The 19,815-nt window shown below is 35.7% G+C and overlaps 1 protein-coding gene across 3 annotated transcripts in view; it reads right to left on the bottom strand.

Annotated features, from left to right (window-relative positions):
• The window catches only part of PRKD3 (protein kinase D3), a 77,038-nt gene that overhangs the window by 16,458 nt on the left and 40,765 nt on the right, over positions 1–19,815 (bottom strand). For all 3 annotated transcript variants that reach the window (XM_022574065.2, XM_022574066.3, XM_022574067.2), the window contains 7 exons: positions 14,455–14,647; positions 11,340–11,417; positions 8,471–8,654; positions 7,042–7,165; positions 4,755–4,832; positions 3,313–3,589; positions 417–469 (listed from right to left, as the gene is read on the bottom strand). In XM_022574065.2, the coding sequence (XP_022429773.1) occupies positions 417–469; positions 3,313–3,589; positions 4,755–4,832; positions 7,042–7,165; positions 8,471–8,654; positions 11,340–11,417; positions 14,455–14,647 (987 nt within the window). The remainder of the gene's footprint in view (positions 1–416; positions 470–3,312; positions 3,590–4,754; positions 4,833–7,041; positions 7,166–8,470; positions 8,655–11,339; positions 11,418–14,454; positions 14,648–19,815) is intronic.

The raw sequence follows: 19,815 nt of genomic DNA, 5'->3' as shown, positions 1-19,815 counted from the left end.
CTTCTCTGTACTTGCATGAAATGTTCCCCCATCCATATCCTCTCAGCACTTGTGTCAAAACTCTTTTCCATCCTTTTAGGCATATTTCAAGTTGTACTTCCTTTGAGAAGCTTTCGCGGCTCTGACCCAGAAAGAAGTAGCCTCTCCCTTCTCTTTGCACTAGTCTATCACTTTGTGATATTCTAATGTCACTTACAAAAAGTTAACTTTATTTTCATAATTTAAAAGGAAACTGCCTCAGTTTCCTTCATAAAGCAGAACTCCTCAGGGAAGTTATCACCCACACAGCGTAGCCTAGTGTCTTTAGGCAAACTGCGCAACACTTTGGGCTATAAACTTATTTTCCTAGTAAGATTTTCACATTTTATTTTCCTTAATCACCCAATTTGCATATTTTAGCTGTAATGTTTACTCACCACATTCTCCTGGATCTGACAATTAGATACAGAGATACTGGTAGACAAATCTTCTGTAAAATATAAGAATGATGTATGGAAAAAAAACCTGTTAGTCCATAACTTAGTAATAATAGTTACTGACATGTGAATGCTCACAATATATTAAATTTTAAAAACTAGCTAACATACACTTAATATAATTACATTCATTAAAACAAAATTAAGAAAACAATTTATCCATATACAATACTAATCCATCAACAGGAAACTGGTTAAATAAAACATGATACGTCCATACAAAATACTATCTAAACATTTAAGGATGTAAGGCTATAAGAACTGAGTCAGAAAGCTATTTATGACATTATTAAGTTAAAAAGGTAAGTTGCAGTGTAGTGGCATTTGAATCGAAAACAAACAAAATATGATTACTTCTGGTGAGTGAGAGAGGTGGGGTTGAGGAACAAAGATTTAATCTTTATACACTTTTAGACTGCTTACATTTTTAAAAATGCATAAAAAGTATTACTGTCATAATAAAAAATAAAAACATATCTATATACTGACATTGAAATATATCTGATATAAAATAGTTGATGAAACCAAGTTGTAAAGATCACACATCTTTTACGACAAAAATGTATTTTTGTGTGAAAATAAAATTATAACAATGTAGTACAGACTCCCCTCCCCACAAGCCATCCCCAAATCAAGACATATACACCAAACTATTAATAATGGTTTTCTGAGGGGGGAGATACATGATTGGGAATAGGGGGATGTGTCATATGTGTATAGGGAGGAATTTCTCATATTACATATTTCTATAAAGCTTAAATGTCTGTATTACTTTGGTAAACAAAGGAAGAAACTGACAAGAAAAAGGAAAAGGGGAAATTTGGAAAGTAAGCAAGAGACTAGTTGTCAAAAATCTAGAGTCTCAGTGACAACTCAAAGATACGAAATTTCCTCCATAATCCCAAATATAAAAATGTAAAACTTCATTAAGAAGGAAATATAAGCAACTATACATCAAAAATAAGTAAGATGACTGTGGAAAAACTCCATTTTAAAATATTAGGCCAATTTAAAAATATTTTTAAAAATCCAAAAATTAAATATTAATGAAACAGACATAAAAGGCACAGCATCAACTAAATTAATGAGCCTAAAACTCTGCTTTTCAGTAGTTCCAGTTTCCTAGTTTAAGTCAATATTTTATTTTCTTTCGAAGGCCTCCACTGTCTAACTTCACCCAGTTTTAATTTCTGTTGCTTCCCAGGAGAACTCTACTCTAGACACGTTACAAGGACAGCGGCAGCAGCAACACAGTAATAGTTTCACTAATGGGTCAGGAATAATGCGAAGTGCATCATATGCATTTATTATCATTTCCCTTTCAGATTAGAGAAGAGGCCAAGATCATGAAGCTAGTAAAGCAGCAGAGCTGGGCTTTCATCCTCCAGAGTTCTCACTCTTAGCCCTTCTGCAACCTGTTTTTAGGGACTCTTAACCCTAGGGAAGAGGTCCATGGATGGGCTTGAGAAGGCCCCTAAATCCAGTTATATATAAAATTTGTGTGTTATGTGCCCGCATTATTTTCTGCGGGAAAAGGTCCATGGTTTTAATTAGAATATCAGACAGTTCTGTCTGAAATCCCCTCAAATTTAAGAAGCACTGTGGATATCCGTTTATTCAACCTTTAGGAATCAATATTCAACACCAAACATTTTCATGGTCATTACCCTCATCCCTTTGATCACACTTGTCTCCTCAACACCAGTGACACCCCCTCCACCCCTCCCAGGTTAGCTCTGCCTATCCTAACTTACTTGAGATCCAAGGTCAAGGTTCAAATCAGGCTCCGCTATCATGAAGTCTCTGCTTACTCTTCCTATCCATATCTGAGTTCCTCGAGAAATGCACTACTCATTTTTGCACTCTACTGCTTTATGCTACCATCTAACACTTATATACGTTATGTCCTATTTCCCTTAGTAGCTTTTAAATTTTCTGTGTTTCTTTCGTATTCTAGCTCAGGGCGTAGCATAATGCCGAGAACAGGTATACCAAGTAGCACAGGTGAACTGAAATAAAGAACATTTAGAAACTGGTTGAGGGAACTCCCTGGAGGTCCAGTGGTTAAGACTCAGCACTTTCACTGCCGGAGCCTGGGTTCAATCCCTGGTCGGGGAACTAAGATCCCGCAAGCTGTGCAGCGCAGCCAAAAAAGAAGAAAAAAAGAAAATGGTTGATACCTCTTTCAATTTAAATATTATTTGTCTAATGAATGAATGATGTTTCCCCATAAACGAAATAATGCCAATGGAAGGGAAAGTGACATTTTACTATGGCTTTCTGATTAAGTGTTCACTTGAACCTTTATCAAATTTAGGTTTTACTTTATAAATTTTGTTAGTGCAAAGGACATGTGTTTCAATATTTTTTTAATGTTTCTGAATGTTTTAATTCAGTTAAAAGAAATACAGCATTTCTGACTTCACAGATTTCCTGAGTATGTGAACTGTAACACTTTATAGCCTGAAAATCCCACCATGAAGCAAAATACTAATACTAGTAGTTTACTCAACACCTTATGGTTCTCTTTCATTTAATGCTGACAACCCTATAAAGTAGGTACTGTTACAGAGAACGAAAGTACTTGCTAAGATCACATAACAGGTTGGCAGAACCAGAATTTAAATGTAGTGACACTGACTCTGGAACCTAGCTCTGGGGATTGTATACATATACTATAACCAACATAATTTCATAAAGGAATTAACTAATGGTATTGGTTACTAAAAATGAAGCTTAAAATGAGCATTAAAAATAAATACAGAAACACAACTACACCCACAAAATGCTTAAGAACCAAAGGGGGAAAAAAGCCATCAACAAGCTTATTGCTTACTGTGATCTTTCCCTTGCCCTGGAGAAGTACAAACACTTGCTTGAGGGGTAACAGGCATGAGAGCTTGGCGAATTGCTTTTTCCCAGCTCTGTGCTACGTCAAGTCCCACTCCAGTGGCAGCAAGAACAGGATTGTGAGAGCTGTCCCCACTGTTCTCGCCAACAAAGTATACCATAGTATCAGTGATGATTTCAAAACAGTGTGGGTTGCTGCCTTGTGAAATGTTCGTGAAATCTTGTGGGGAAGATATGCGAAGAATCTCTGAAAGTGGAATTTCCTGAAGCAAAAATTAAGCATTATAAAATATGAATACATCTTTTTTTAATTTTCAAATACACTAAACATCAAAGATATGTGTTTCTAGTGAATACCATTAAGACAAACACAAGTACGTGACACATGGGACATACAGTCAAGTCTTAATGATGGTATCTGCTTTGAATGATCTGCATGCCCATCAATGCCAGAGGCAGAGCATGGGGTGTAATAATCAAGCTAGTGATTCAGGCCTGTAGCAGATCATTAGAATGAAAGGAAGGAAAGGATTTAGGAGGGCAATTGCCACTACACTTGTCATTTCCCAGTTTTCATTGAATCAACTCAACAGCTACTACTCTACTGGCTATCTGCAAGATACAGCCCCAAAGGAGTATGAAACAGAAATAACAGCAGCAAAAGAAGAATGCCAGTGTTAAGTTATTCAAGCACTCCGTTCTGGTTCTGTCCATAACTGAAACAATCATTTATGTTTAGTCCCCTTCCTAAAGCAAAAAAATTATTTAAAAAAACCCAACCAGCTCAAAGCAATTCACTAGTTTCTATACTTTTTCTTACACTGACAATTTTGTTGGGTGTCAGTCTGTGACACGGCAAAACGTGAAGCAAGTCAAGCAAAGAGGACTATACAAAGGAAAAGAAGAGCCAAAGGAAGCATCTAAGAACTGGGGTCTAAGGTAAAATGGAAGATGGGAGAAATGCCGAATACCACATTTGCCTCTTCTGGACCAGCAATGATCATGGGACTTTCTTAATAGTCTAATCTAAATCATAGTATAATCATCCCTCAGTGTGCAAGGGGGATTGGTGCCAGGACTCCCCGTGGATACCAAAATCCACAGATGCTCAAGTCCATTGTATAAAATGGTTAGGCATCCACAGATATGGAGGACCATTTGGTACCCAGAAGATAAGCAGCAGCAGCCTGACAGGACAAAAACAAACACGCAACAAAAACAACCTTTGGTAGCAGGGCTGCTTATGGGGGGTGAAATGGAGGGGTAGAGGACAGTTGCTTCAACAAGGAACTTAACAGTGACCTCTATAAACTACATTAGGAACAGCTGTATAAGCCAATATAACAATTAATAAATATTATTTGGATATATTTGGAAAACATACAGTATTTTAATGTACATATTTTTTTAAAGATGTGAAATCTTTACCTTATAATACTTTGATCCCGATTCGTTTTGAAACAATGTTAGACATTTGCTGTCCAGTCTCCAATAATGCCTCTTTCTCTATAAAGAGCATACAACTGTGAGGTTCAAAAGTAATGATTCCTCCAAAGTGCCTGAACTTTCCTTCCCCTTTCATTTCTATCCATAAGTTTGTACTTTTGAATAGGTTTAAAATTCGTGAGGTTCAAAATTCGGAGAATTAAAAGGATATATAGTGAAAACTACACTTGCATCATCACTCCTATCTCACTCCCACCCTTACTCCAGGCAAGCAATGTTATTAGGTTTTGGGGATTCCTTTGCAAGAATCTTATGCATGCATACACAAATACATATGTATTGCACACACACAGATATGTAATTTACCTATAGGCTAAATTTCTAAAGGTTGGCTTACTGGGTCAAAAGATACATGCACATGTCATTTTACTTGACAGTGTTAAATTATCTGGCACAAGATTTGATCGAATTTACAGTCTCATCAGCAAACATGCCTAACTTGCTCAAACCTTCACTAATGCAGCATGTTACTAGACCTTTTGATCTTTTGCTACACTGATAAATAAAAATTGGTATTTTGGTAAAATTTTAAATTGTATTTTTTATTAAAAACGAGATCAAGATCTTACATTTAAAAGTCATTTGTATTTCCTTGTCTGTGAATGTTCATATTCATTGCCCATTTTTCTATTGTATTCTGGTCTTTTTTTCCACTTGTTTAGAATATGAGTTGAAAATACTTCTTCCAGTTTGTCATTTGTCTTTGCTTTTGTTCTTTGCCATGCAGAATTTTTTTTTTTACATATGTCTTTAAATCATTTTTTTTAATTAATACTTTACTTTTTTGGAGCAGTTTAAGGTTCACAGCAAATTAAGGGGAAGATACAGAGATTTCCGATATACTCCCTTGTCCCAACGCATGTGTAACCCTCCTCATCATGAACACCCCTCATCAGAGTGGCACATTTGTTACAACTGATAAACCTACACTGACACATCATAATCACAAAAGTCCAGTTTATATTATGGTTCACTCTTGGTATTGTACATTCTATGGGTTTGGACAAATGCATAATGACATGTATCTATCATCATGGTATCATATAGAGTATTCTCACTGCCCTAAAAATTCTGTGTTATGCCTATTCATACTTACAAGTCTCCACCCCTAACTGCGATCTTTTTACTGCCTCCATAGTTTTGCCTTTTCTAGAATGAATATCATATGGTTGGAATCATACAGTATGTAATCTTTTTACATTGGCTTCTTTCACTTAGTAATATACATTAAAGATTCCTCCATGTCTTTTCATGGCTTGACAGCTCATTCATTGCTTTTTAGTGCTGAATAATATTCCATTGTCTGGATATACCACAGTTTATTTATCCACTTACCTAGTGAAGGACATTTATTACTTCCAGGTTTTTGGCAATTATTAATAAAGCTACTATAAATATCCATATGCAGGTTTCTGTATGAACGTAAGTTTTTATCTCCTTTGGGTAAACAGCAAAGAGTACAACATATGGATCACATGGTAAAAGCATTTTAGTTTTGTAAGAAACTGCCAAACTCTTCAAAAGTCGGCAATACCATTTTGTGTTCCTACTAGCAGTCAAAGAAAGTTCCCGTTGCTCTAATCTTGCCAGAATTTAGTGTTCTCAGTGTTTAGGTTTTTGGCTATTCTAACAGGTGTGTAGTATGTCACTGTTTTAATTTGCATTTAATTTGCCTGATGACATATGATATGGAGCATCTTTTCATATTCTTATTTGCCATCTAAGTATCTTCTTTGGTGAGGTACGTGTTAAGGTCTTCGGCACACTTTTTAATCAGGTCATTTGTTTTCTTACTGTTGAATTTTAAGAGTTTTTTGTATATTTTGGAGAACAGTCTTTTATCAGATGTCTCTTTTGCAAATATTTTCTCCAAGTCTGTGGCTTGCCTTCTCAATCTTTTAACATTGTCTTTTGCCAAGCAGAAGTTTTTTATTTTAATGAATCCAGTGTTATCAATTATTTCTTTCATAGATTGTGCATTTGGTGTTATACCACCAGACCCCCCGCTTTGAATCTCTACTGCTCTACCAGTTTATAAAAATAGTACATTAAATATTCCACCTTTCAAATATTCTTTACAAATGTAATGATAGTTCCAGTACTATGATGTCTTAATATATATCTCATTCTCATTTTGATTTTAAAAATGCACAAAATAAAGCACATAACAAAGCTTCACTACCATAATAAAATGCCTGTGATTACTGACCAGGGTGTCCCTGCTGGTGTAATGGACCATCCACCCTTCCTTCACCATCGTGCTGCTCTTCCTCTTTGTGTGCTTGATGGATTGTACGACCCTCATTAGCGGAATATTATTGCTTGTTGATGGACTAAAAGATATTTAAAATTTATGACAAATATTTACAACTTCAACTTAAAAAATCATAAGTACTGTAAGCTCATCAAGCCCTTTTAAAGATAATTAAGCTAAAATTCTTCAAAATATCTTAGGAAGATAAACAATGGCTTAAAAAGAAGAAAATAAATTAGTCCTGTTATGATGATACATAGTTAATTTATAAAAGACTAAGATAATACTGTAAGTCATCATTATTTGTCATCACATTTTTTTGGAGGGTCACAAAACATAAGAAAACAATGAGGGACTTCTCTGATGGCACAGTGGTTAAGAATCCGCCTGCCAATGCAGGGGACACGGGTTCAATCCCTGGTCTGGGAAGATCCCACATGCCGCGGAGCACCTAAGCCCATGCGCTACAATTACTGAGCCTGCGCTCTAGAGCCTGCAAGCCACACTACTGAGCCCATGCACCACAACTACTGAAGCCCACACGCCTAGAGCCCATGCTGTGCAACAAGAGAAGCCACCGCAGTGAGAAGCCTGCATACCGCAATGAAGTGTAGCCCCGGCTCACCGCAACTAGAGGAAGCCTGCACACAGCAACGAAGACCCAACACAGCCAAAAATAAATAAATTTATTAAAAAAAGAAAAGAAAAGAAAACAATGAATAGAGCAGAAAGAATCCTCCCCATTTGGAAAATCTGGAGCCTGGGAGAGGGTCTCATTTGGGGTTGCTGCTAGAAATCTTCCTACCCTAGGCAGCATGATAAATTTTATCACAAAGTAGTATATCCTATAGGCTGTATCTATAAAAAACTGAATTTCTATAAACATAGGAAGATATTTAAGTCTTATAATCTGGTAGCATTTTTACAAAGTGCTAATAGATTAATTGTAATATGAAAACTGTCCCCAAATTCATCACCATCATCTTTGTGCAACATTCTCAGATATACATTCTTACTGGTGTTTCCAACATCAGGTAATCTGCCTGTGTGAAGAAATTGGTTGCTTCAAGTGATGGTTCAATTTTGGCACTTTGTGGTGGATGCTCTACAGCTAGATATCATATCTAGACTATATTTAAATAAAGCATTTTCCTCTTTAAGAAAACAGGATTCTCATACCTTCCCATCTTGAGTGGATAGCAAGAGTAATATAATTTATTTCAGAAAAATACTGTGGTACATGTAAAAGTATTAGGCACAATTTAACCGATTTTAAATTACATTTTAGGTCCCACTTAAAGAGATGTGGCTTGTTCTTTCTTAACAGAGCTCTTGGACTGACCCTGCATTTGGAAGTAGCTTGCAATCCTTACACACACGTTACCTGATTGTTTTAACAGCTTCTTCATCTCTTTCCACATCAAGATCAGATGGATCCAGGAAGAACATTTTATCTTCTGGGGGAGATGGTTCCTCTGTGTCATCCAAGCCCCGACTACCATCACTGTTCATGTCACTACTGTCAATATCCATTGGTATATCTGTATCTGTTCCCAGAGTAGAAGGTTCTGGCAAAGTTTTAAATGAATTCAGAATTTTATATTAATGGAATATCAATACACCTAAACAGAGACAATGTATTAAATGTGAAAAAAAGTTTTAAAATTCTTAAATGAAAATATAGGAAAATATTTTTATGATTCAGGATAAAGAAATATTTCTTAGGACAATATAAAATGTACAAACCATAAGGCAGAAAATTAATTTGATTGCATTATAATTTTAAATTCTGACATGCCGAAAGATACTAGAAGCAAAGTAAAAGATTAGCTAACACTATTACACATCTAGTCAATTGATTTTCTGCAAGGGTCTAAGACAATACAATGAAGAAAGAATAAATAGTCTGTTCAGTATATGGTGCTAGGACAACTGGACATCTACATGCAAAAAAAATGATATTGGAATTCTTCCTTAAACCAATTACAAAAATTAACTTATAAAGTGGATCACAGACCTAAATGTAAGAGCTTAATCTATAAAACTCTTAGAAGAAAACATAGGAGTAATCTTTGTGACCTTGAGTTAGGCAAAGCCTTCTTAGATATACCACCAAAAACCTAAGTGACAAAAGAAAAAAAATAAATAAATTGGACTTCATCAAAATTAAAAACTTCTCTGCTGCAAATGATACCTCAAGAAAGTGAAAAGACAGCACACAGTGTGGGAGAAAGCATTTTCAAATCATATATCAAACAAGGGACTTGTATCCAGAATACTTAAAGAACTCTTACAACTCAATAATAAAAAGATAAGTAACCTAGTTAAATGAGCAAAGGACGAGAATAGATATTTCTCCAAAGCAGATGTAAAAATGACCAATAAGTATATAAAAAGATATGCAATATCTGGGAAATGCAAATCAAAACAACAATGAGACATCACTCCATACTCACTGGGATGGCAATAATCAAAATGACAGACAATAACAAGTGGTGCAGGATACACAGAAATTAGAATTCTCATACACTGCTGGTGGGAATGTAAAATGGTACAGTTGCTTTGGAAAACAGTTTGGCAGTCTTCAAAATGTTATACACAGGGTTACCATATGACTCTACAATTCCACTACTGGCTATCTACCCAAGTGAAAGGAAAACATACGTACTCATCAGTACTCAAGTGTTCATAGAAACACTGTTCATAATAGCTCCAAAGGAGATACAACTCAAAGGACCACAGACTGACTGGTGAATGGATAAATAAAATGTAGTCTATTCATGCAGAGGAATATTATTCATCAATAAAAAAAGAATGAAGTATTGATACATGTTACATGGATGAACCTTGAAAACATTATGCTAAATGAAAGAAACCAGTCACAAAAGACTACACATTGTATGGTTCTATTTATATGAAATGTCTAGAATAGACAAACCCACAGAGATAAAAGCTGATTTAGTGGTTGCCAGGGCTAATGGGGAAGAGTGGATGGGAAGTGACTACTAATAGGTATGGAGTTCTTTTCAGGATGATGAAAATGTTCTAAAATTAGATTGTAGTGATGGCTGCATAACTGAATAAACTAAATGTGTGAACTGTAAGGTATACAAATCATATCTCAATAAAGCTGACAAAGAATTAGTAGAATATATAGCATATGAACAGGTAACTTATAGGGGAAAAACCCATAATTAACCAGTAAACATCTGAAAGATGCTCAAACTCATTAATATAAAGACAAATGCACATTAAAATAAATAAAATAGTATTTCATATCCATTTGTCAAAAGGTAGAGAAGTACAAAAATACATGAACTGGATAAATCTAGAAAAGACTTTAATCATTGAAAAACTGCATCAATTCCAAGCAACTGAAATGAGAAAACCAATCATGCTCTGTCAATGGTGTTAAATAGCAACCACAGAAAACATGCCATAAGAGAAAATGTTAAATTCTTAAGGAGTTTAATTTCCACTCCTTATGCTTTTCTTCTACAGAACTACTTACATTCAATTTTTACTATTCATGTAAATGTTTCGGAAAAATTATGCTGAAAGTTTAGAGTCATTACTCCTTCCTTCCAAAAACAGTAATCACTTTAAGTGATATAATATTGAAAAGAGAAAACAAACGAAACAGAAACAAAAAAAAATGGTAAAAAGCAAAAATGTTTCGCTAATGATTATTTGATGGAGAAAGAGAAAGTGAGACAGTACATTAAGTTCTAAAAGACTATGGACTAAGAAACCAGACCGTATGGGTTCAAATCCCAACTCTACCACTTATTGGTTGTATTTCTTGGGCAAGTTATTTAATTTAATGTTTTTGTGTCTAAGTTTACTCATCTGTAAGTCCTCATCTCAAAAGGTTGTTCTTAGGTTTAAATGTCAATATATGTAAAGAGTTTAGAACAATGCCTGACATACAGTAAGCAGTCAATAAATACTAGAAATATGAAATAGTTCTAAGAACAGCAGGGTTATAAAATAAGTATTAAAGATAAAAGAGGATATGCAGCAACACTGGTCACATTAGACTACAGAGTGGTAGGTGGTTAAAGGTAAGACGGAAAGGTATAATTAAAAGTATACTGTTACTGATCTCCGTATTTTGCTTGATTATTAAATCAGAAAAAAGTCAAAGTTAAAAAACAAAGTAAGCAAAATAAAATATTCAAATATAACCTTATACAAAGATAATACACAAAAGAATTGTGATCTTTTCTGGAAATTAAGAAAAGGACTTTTACCTCCATTGAAAGTAACCTCTCCAAGGCAGTCTCTCGGTACTTTTGATGCACATCGTTTATGGCAGTTAAATTTACAATCTAAAATAAAATATTCACCTTATTAATTTATATAAAAATGTCAGGCAGTATCAGAATATGGTTAAAGACTTTCTTTACTCACACACAGAGTATTATTAATAATGATGATGAAATAATAAAGATTTCCTCTACTAAGAACTCAGGCTTTGGATTAAAGGTCTGGTTTCAAATTCTGAAACTACCTCTTAAACAGTTGTTTAATCCCTCAGGGCTCAGTTTCTATATCTGTAAAATGAAGTTTATACTACTTGTATAACACTCTGCCAAAATGTTGCTGCAGCTCCATGTTTCCTTCCCTTACCTCACATTCTTCTTTCCACATACCCCTTAAGAGTTTCTCAGGCTGATTAAATTCCTTTCCAACATATGTCAGGCACTTACTTTCAATTCCTAATTATTAGGACCTGGTGCACATGCAGAAAAGGGATTGCAATTCTACAACCATTTATTAGGAATTAGTAAGGGCTTTCCCATACAACCCTGTAAGGAAGGCCTGAGCTTCTCATGCACAAGGTCTCTCACCTGCATTACAAAATGGCTCTGTTCAGCCTGCAAGAACCTCAGAGCTGATTGCATTGCAGATCAGTGTCAGATCCCAACTGTACCATACTACTGTGTAACTCAGTGGTCCCCAACTGTGGCCATCAGACCAGCAGTAGCAGTATCATTTGAGAACTTGTTAGAAACGCATGTTCTTGGGCCCTACCCCTAACATCTGTAACTCTGGGAGTGGGGCTGAGAAATGTGTGCTTTAATGACTTCTTCAGTTAATATTAAAATTGAGACCCACTGCTATAACTACTGTCTAACACAACCTTCGAAATACTTCTACCAACAATAAATGGGTAAAAATAATTTCAAGTCCTGCTTTAGAATAATTCTGTAACCCCTGTGATTCAAGAAAATTCTGGGAATCATGCCAATAGCACAGGGCAAAGGTCATTACAAGAAAAAGCTCCATGAAATTAATATTTTGGTGGAGGATAAAACTTGCATTATATAGTAATGTCTTTAAAAATAAGAGACCCTAAAAAAAAAAAAAAGAGACCCTAAGAAATTCATATATGATATTAATATCTTGCATACATCTTAAATAATTAGTTTTTTATCTCATGAGATTTGCAAATTCTGAAAATAACAAGGTTTCCCTTTCCCTTTGAAATGTAGAGCCAAATTTGTGGCCCACCTGCAGCCAAGTATGTAGGTTCTAATGACAGGCATTTATACTTCTCCATATTCCTACTTATGTTTTTATTAATTAGTTTATGCTTTCTTTTATTCTATATATGCTTATATAAGCTGCCTTGAAATTTTAACGTAACAAAGTAGAAAATAAACAGATGAATGAATAAATGAACTGCTGTTCTTAGAACTGTATGTTTTCTTAAACGTTCCAGCATAACTGTTTTAACTATTTTTTTTCTTAGCTTGACAAGTGAATGAAAATGACTACTTTACTTTTTAAGTATCTTAATTCATATTATAAAAATACAAGGATCCCTAAATTAAATTATGATTTTTTCATAGATAACTAAAATACTTGAAGAGAAATATAACCTGATATTTTCTGAACCAATATAAGCATAAAACACTATTCTTTTAGAGCTCTAAGAAGTTAAACTAATAACCCAGTGGTAGAGTTCACTGATTTTATTTCAAAATTCATTAATCTACATATTTATTTTAGTTCCTTTATAAAATACTGTATTTTTTTGCATGTGGTTTTAGAATGTTTCTGTTCTGCTCAGCAGAACGGTGTTATTTACTACCTTTACTAAAATTATCTGCTGGCTAGAATTTGTACATCTGTTCTTAATGTTCTTTCCCAAAACATTCCTTAGTGGCTGCCTGCCAATCCACTTTAGTGTTGATATTTTAAAGTATTAATTTATATATTAACTCATATTCAAAAGTAAGCTGTTGAAATAAAATTTCAACATTAAGCCTGCCTGATGGTTATTAAATATTGGCAACAAATGTACAACCTATTCTCTATTTGATATTATCCTATGTAGCCATATATTGCCAAGAAAAGTTTTCTTATATATTTAAGTTAAATTTACATATAATTATTTGATTCAACATTGTAAACAGGATTTATTGTTGCAAAGATCTCAACTGTAATGTTTTACCTAGATAAAACTAGGTAATTCAATTCCACAAATAGTTCTATATTAAAAGTATAGTATCAAGAACTATTAGAATAATCACATGAAAAATAAGTACATAAGATTATAGACAAATTAGTTATGTCTTATCCTGGCTCAATGCCTTAAAACATATTTGAACTCTATTTTGGTTTCACATAATTGTGTAGCACTGTTGAGAAGAAGATATGTGACAAAAAGATAAAAGCATCTTTAAAAAGCATTAAAACATTATGTAACTAGAGGAAAACCTTATTCCATTGTTCTATTAAAAACCTAGTTCATTAAGAGATGTTTTTGGAATACTATGATAGTGTTCTGGGTTAGTATCCAAATACAGGTGGTCCCCATTACAATTCCACTGGCTTCTACTATAGTCTGCCTATTTCAGTGTGATTACTGTCTGGAATGACAATTTTTGTACAGCTCCATAGCTACGTAATTAGAAAACAAAAACAACAAAACACCTGTAATATGTTGGTGTGCATGTGTGTGTATGAATATTTAATGGCAAGAGGAGGGCATTATTTTATATTTTGGGTAGTGTCTGGCTTTGAAATTAGAAAGACTTATGGTCAAATATTAGCTTATCTGCTTACTAACTGTTCCATATTGGCAAGTGTTAAGCAGCCACACCTCAGATCCAAATTCTAGTTTTTCTGTTTATACTCTAATTTTTCTTTAGCACAGCTCCTGGTACAGAATACACATATTGCAGATACTAGTCGTCGCATGCAGATGCGTGCATATTAATTTTATCTTTTTTAAGTTAAGTATGAGCCCAATTTACAGGTATCTGCTTAATGCTTCTGAAATAAAAAATATTTTAAACCTGTATTTGCTAACAAAAACAAATATAAATTTTACTTAAGAAAAACATCCAATCCTACCTTTACACTGCATTCCTTGCCGAAAGAGGCCTTTCAGTAACCGCTTGCAGTACTGACATATGGTGGGACGGGTATAAGAGTGAACAGCAAATGTGTGTGGAACTTTTACCCTGCACATGACCATCTTTTCCATCCAAATTGGGCGACCGCTCCAAGAAGGAATTCTCTTACTGGGTTCCTGGTGAACATGTGACTAAAACATAAGTAATTTCTGTAAGTGTAAGTCGATATTAAAAACAAAGTATTAAGATCAGGGCTTGACCACAAAAGTCATTTATTTCAAACACTAAAGCCAAAAACCTAAAAACGTGCATCTCAGCAGTTTCCTTTGGAAGCTTAGCTTACCGACCCTTGAATGAGAAAAGTGCAGACTTTTTTTGCTATTATTTATGCTAGAAAACAAAAAGATATTTTCATCCTCACATACATATATTCACTGATTATTATTTCCAGGCACATATGACATTTTACAAATAAAAAACAGAACTTAAAATGAATTTATAACATGTTCAAATACCTTCAAAAACCTTACCAAGAAATTAGTCACAGGAAAATTAAGTAAATTCAGAAAATGTTAGTGCTGCTCACGCTGAGTTACTGAATACAACGTCTGAAAACATTCTGAAACAAGCCTTAGTTTTTCTAATTTATTTTAACAAATACTAAAACAAGCATGTGAAAATCTAAGTTTAATTAATGTTGATGATACAAACAATGGCAGATACAAACTAAAACAACTTTACCCATAGTAATTATGCTTTAGGAAGTTCCTTAATATTTTAAGTATTTTCCAATTATTTGGGTTTTTTCTCTTAGGTGAGCAAAAAGGAAAGTTAAAGGTGATGTTGGTTAAATTTTTTTGTGTAATCTGAGGGATAAATGGATTATTTAACTATGAACCTTTCTAAGTATACAAAGGAAATAATCAATTTAAGTTATAGGTCAGATGAATATGGTTCATCATATTAATTCAGCATTCACTGATTATAACTGGCCAGGTTCTATATCAGAAATATGAAAAAGAATACAGTCTATATTCTCAAGAACAAAATCCAAATACCTAACTACCACCTAGATGTATAACAGATTTTGTTGTAGCTGCTTGCATCTTCACTGCCAGAACTTCCTTCTATAACTGGTAATGTCTGTAACTCAGAGAAGCTGAGTCATGGTACATTGATATGTTCAACCACTAGAAGCAAAAGAAGCCAGAAAAAACCAAGAGATAGAGAAGTATACAGGAGAAATGAGGGGAGGAGAAAACAAAAGGCTTTTTTGAAAAAAGTAGGAAGAAGGAAAAAGAAAAGGACTGACCATTGGAGGACAGCACTATAAAAATAACACAGATACAGCCTCTGATGGATAGTTTTTCACTAAAGTGTAGCCAGAAATGTTCTAAAGAAAATTATGAAGCAGTTTAAGAAAAGTACAAAAAGATGGGACTTCCCTGGTGGTACAGTGGTTAAGAATCTGCCTGCCAATGCAGGGGACACAGGTTCGAGTCCTGGTCCGGGAAGATCCCACATGCCGTGGAGCAACTAAGCCCATGTGCCACAACTACTGAGCCTGCGCTCTAGAGCCCGTGAGCCACAACTACTGAAGTCTGCGCGCCTAGAGCCCGTGCTCCGCAACAAGAGAAGCCACCACAATGAGAAGCCTGAGCCCCGCAATGAAGAGTAGCCCCTGCTCGCCGCAACTAGAGAAAGGCCACGCACAGCAATGAAGACCCAACATAGCCAAAAATAAATAAATTAAATAAATAAATAAATAAATAAAGGAAAGTACAAAAAGAATGTTAAAACACGAACCAAACTTACATATTTCAGCTGTCTAAGGTATCCTGCTCTAGTGTGGCCCACCCCTCCTCCATTTACACACCACCTTCAGCAAAAGGAGCACCACAGTGATTCTGCAAAGCTGATAAAGCAGCCAGTGGGAACTAGAAACAGATGCTTTAGGCTTTTGCTCATCCGTGGCCCCCTAGTCTAGTGGTGGCTCAACACTGTGCTTCTCTTGCTTCTGCTTCTACCACTCAGGTTGTCTCAAGTTTAAAACATGTAACATGGAAAGGCTGATTTAGCCAGTTTTGCCTTTTGTCAGGTCCTGCTGGGATTGGGGTATCAGGGACATGGTACAGAGCATGTTTATAAGGAACTACTCAGGGGACTGTGGTTGTAGGAGCCACCCAATTTTTCATGTCTAGTACAAGTAGTTATGTTATTAGCCCTATTTTACATATGAAAAAACGGGCTCAAAGGGATTAACACTACTAAAGCATTAGTATTAAAATCAAAACTTAGACCTGGGTCTTCTACATAGCAGTCCAGTGATTCTTCTTTTTTATAAATTTATTTATTTTATTTTTGGCTGTGTTGGGTCTTCGTTGCCGCATGCGGGCTTTCTCTAGTTGCGGTGAGCAGGGGCTACTCTTCGTTGCAGTGCACAGGCTTCTCACTGCGGTGAATTCTCTCGTTGTGGAACACGGGCTCTAGGCGTGTGGGCTTCAGTAGTTGTGGCATGCGGGCTCAGTAGTTGTGGGTCACAGGCTCTAGAGCACAGGCTCAGTAGTTGTGGTGCACAGGCTTAGTTACTCCGCGGCATGTGGGATCTTCCTGGACCAGGGATCGAACCCATGTCCCATGCATTGGCAGGTGGATTCTCAACCACTGCGCCACGAGGGAAGCCCAGTCCAGCGATTCTTAGCCTTTTCCCAATCCCAGCATACCTGGGCACATACTGCAATCTTACCAGTAACAGTGGTTTACCGTCTATTTAGTGAGGAAGGCAGGAAAGATACAGAGGACTATAACCAGAATTTGGAGGACAGAGAATGTTGGTAGAATTACCTAGAGCACTTGGTTAAAATGTGAGCACTCAGATGAGAGTAACTAGAATTAAATGAAAGTTCTTTTCTTACTTTGCTTTAATGTCTCTCTTTACAAATTACTGCTTAAACTCTTATTTCTTTCTTATTAATGTATAGCCAGAAATCTTCTAAAAGTAATTATTTCCACAGTGTGGGCTTAAACTAATTTTGGCTGAAGTATTGCTCACAAAAACTTCATAACAATATTGCCAACTCTCAATCATGTAAAACAATAAACGCAATAAAAGCATTTAAAGGGGGCAATTCCCCAATTATATATATTTGAGTTTGGAACATTATTCAATGAAAGAAATATCTCTACTTTTATGTGTACACTTAGGCCCAGGAGTTTCTTTCTACTTTGATTCTGTCCTACCCCTCAGGAATTTTCCCAAATGGGTAATTCCCTGGTGTCCAGTGGTTAGGACTCTGCGCTTTCACTGCTGAGGGCGTGGGTTTGATGCCTGGTCGAGAACTAAGATCCCACAAGCTGTGCGGCACGGCCAAAAAAAAAAAAACTTCCCAAATGCATTGCAATGAACATTAATCTCTCTCATCTCCAAATAGCCATCACTCAATTCTGGTTTCTCTAATCTCAGTGGTTCCATTTTAACCAAATTCAATGAACAGTCTATCTTCTTCTGCCTCTCCATCTCTTTACTTGATTCCCTCTAGACTGACTTCAGAAACTAACAGAAGCTGCCTTCTTACGTGTAAACGACGACAACCCCAGAGTCAGATTCAAAGGCTTCTATTCCAACTGGCCTTTTCTTATCTAGTAGTCAATGAAGTTTAATATCTTGACTCCTTAGAAACTTTTCCTCGTGCCTTACATACGAAATCAGGATAACAGCTATACCTTCCAGGACAGGGGTGAGGATTACACAGAAAAGCTAAGTGAAGCAGCCAGCGTGAAGACTGGCACCTGAGAAGTTAGGAGGCTCTTACTGGGCAGCCACTTAGAGTTAGTGCTTCTCTAAACTTGGTTCAGATTCAGGTTCAGATTGCTCCCATCTCCACACTGCTATCTCCTTCGTTCCTTTAGAGTATACTCTTTTACTACTCTTTCTTCCCTCTGATTTTCCTCCATGAGCTCTCAGCTCTTCTCTTACTGTACCTTATTCATAATTTTGAGACTGCACGCTTGGACTGACAAATGTAACCCTGAGATTCCTCTCTACAATTTCTACTTGTTCTAAAATACTCTGCACAATCTAACCAATTCAAACATGTCACTCTACTTCTCATATTTCCCTAAGGAAGTTTCATCTTTGGGATAAAATATAAATGAATGAATAATACATTATTCATCTGCTCTGTCCTGCCATTTCCTAATCTTGCAATACTCAGTGGGTATGGCTGACACACCAGTATCATTTGTGGGGTTCTCAAAACAACATGTGTTCATCCTACAGTTCCCAATCTTAGCTAAGTTTCCTGTGCAGTTTGTGTATAAAATGTATTAACTTTTCTATTACCAATCTTTCCCCAAGCTTTTGTATGTGTTTATAGTAACTCTTTGCTCTCAGTTCCTAATGCTACAGCATTCTTCTTCTACTTTAAAAATCTCATAGTAGGGCTACGCAATATGGAAATATGGGATTTTTGTGAAAGAATTTCAGAAGCTTTTACTCCAGTGCCTCGGTTTAGCAAAATCTTGTGACGAGGGTGTCAAGACAACAGCCCAAAGACTTGATTTTGCCATTAATATACAGAAGACCAAAGGGGTTATAGAAATAACTAAATGTTAAGATTGTAATGTATAGATGGAAGTCATTTTAAGTAGTACCAAATGAATAGGTGGTTATTTCTTTCTTCCCTGATCTACTACATTTACCCTTGAGGGGTACAAGATATGAGGAAAAGTCACTGATTTACAAATAATCAGATCTGGGTTGAATTCTAATATTGCTTACTAATTTGCTCTGTGACTTCAGTCAAGTCACTTGACTGTTCTGAGTCCCAGCGGTCTCATGGTATAGAGATCTACTAATATACCTCGCTGGAATATTAAGGATCAGTGATCAGTGGTGTCACTCAAACACTCATTCATTTATGAGTGAGTGCCCAGAAGTACAAGGTATGGTGCTGGGCACGATGGGGCAAACAAAGTCGTGAATATTGTCCTCTCTAAATAGATCATAAGCTACAAACACTATGATATTAAGGTAGAATGCTATACACACCATTAGGGAGATTTGAAAAGTGCTATGTCATTCAGAAAAGTAACTTCTAGGTAAAGGGGAATCAGGTAAGGTAGCTGCTGAGCTAGGTCTGGAAAAAAGCATGTAGGATAGATACCAAAAAGAGCAAATGTAGGGGGGAAAGGGTGTGTTCAAGGAATGATGAATATTACAGACTGTCGGAAACATAGAATATATAAAGGTGTCCTAGTGGGGAGTAATCTAATCAGAGTTGTTGTATATTAAGCTGTAGTGAAGTGTGGAGACCAGGAGTCGGGATACTGGTTAGGAGGTTGATCTTATGGTCCAAGT

The sequence above is a fragment of the Delphinapterus leucas genome, chromosome 13, assembly GCF_059928025.1.
Source record: "Delphinapterus leucas isolate spDelLeu-1000000601 "Yukka" chromosome 13, BTC_Dleu_Yukka2, whole genome shotgun sequence".
Classification (NCBI taxonomy): domain Eukaryota; kingdom Metazoa; phylum Chordata; class Mammalia; order Artiodactyla; family Monodontidae; genus Delphinapterus; species Delphinapterus leucas.
This window is presented reverse-complemented; position numbering and strand designations above follow the sequence as displayed.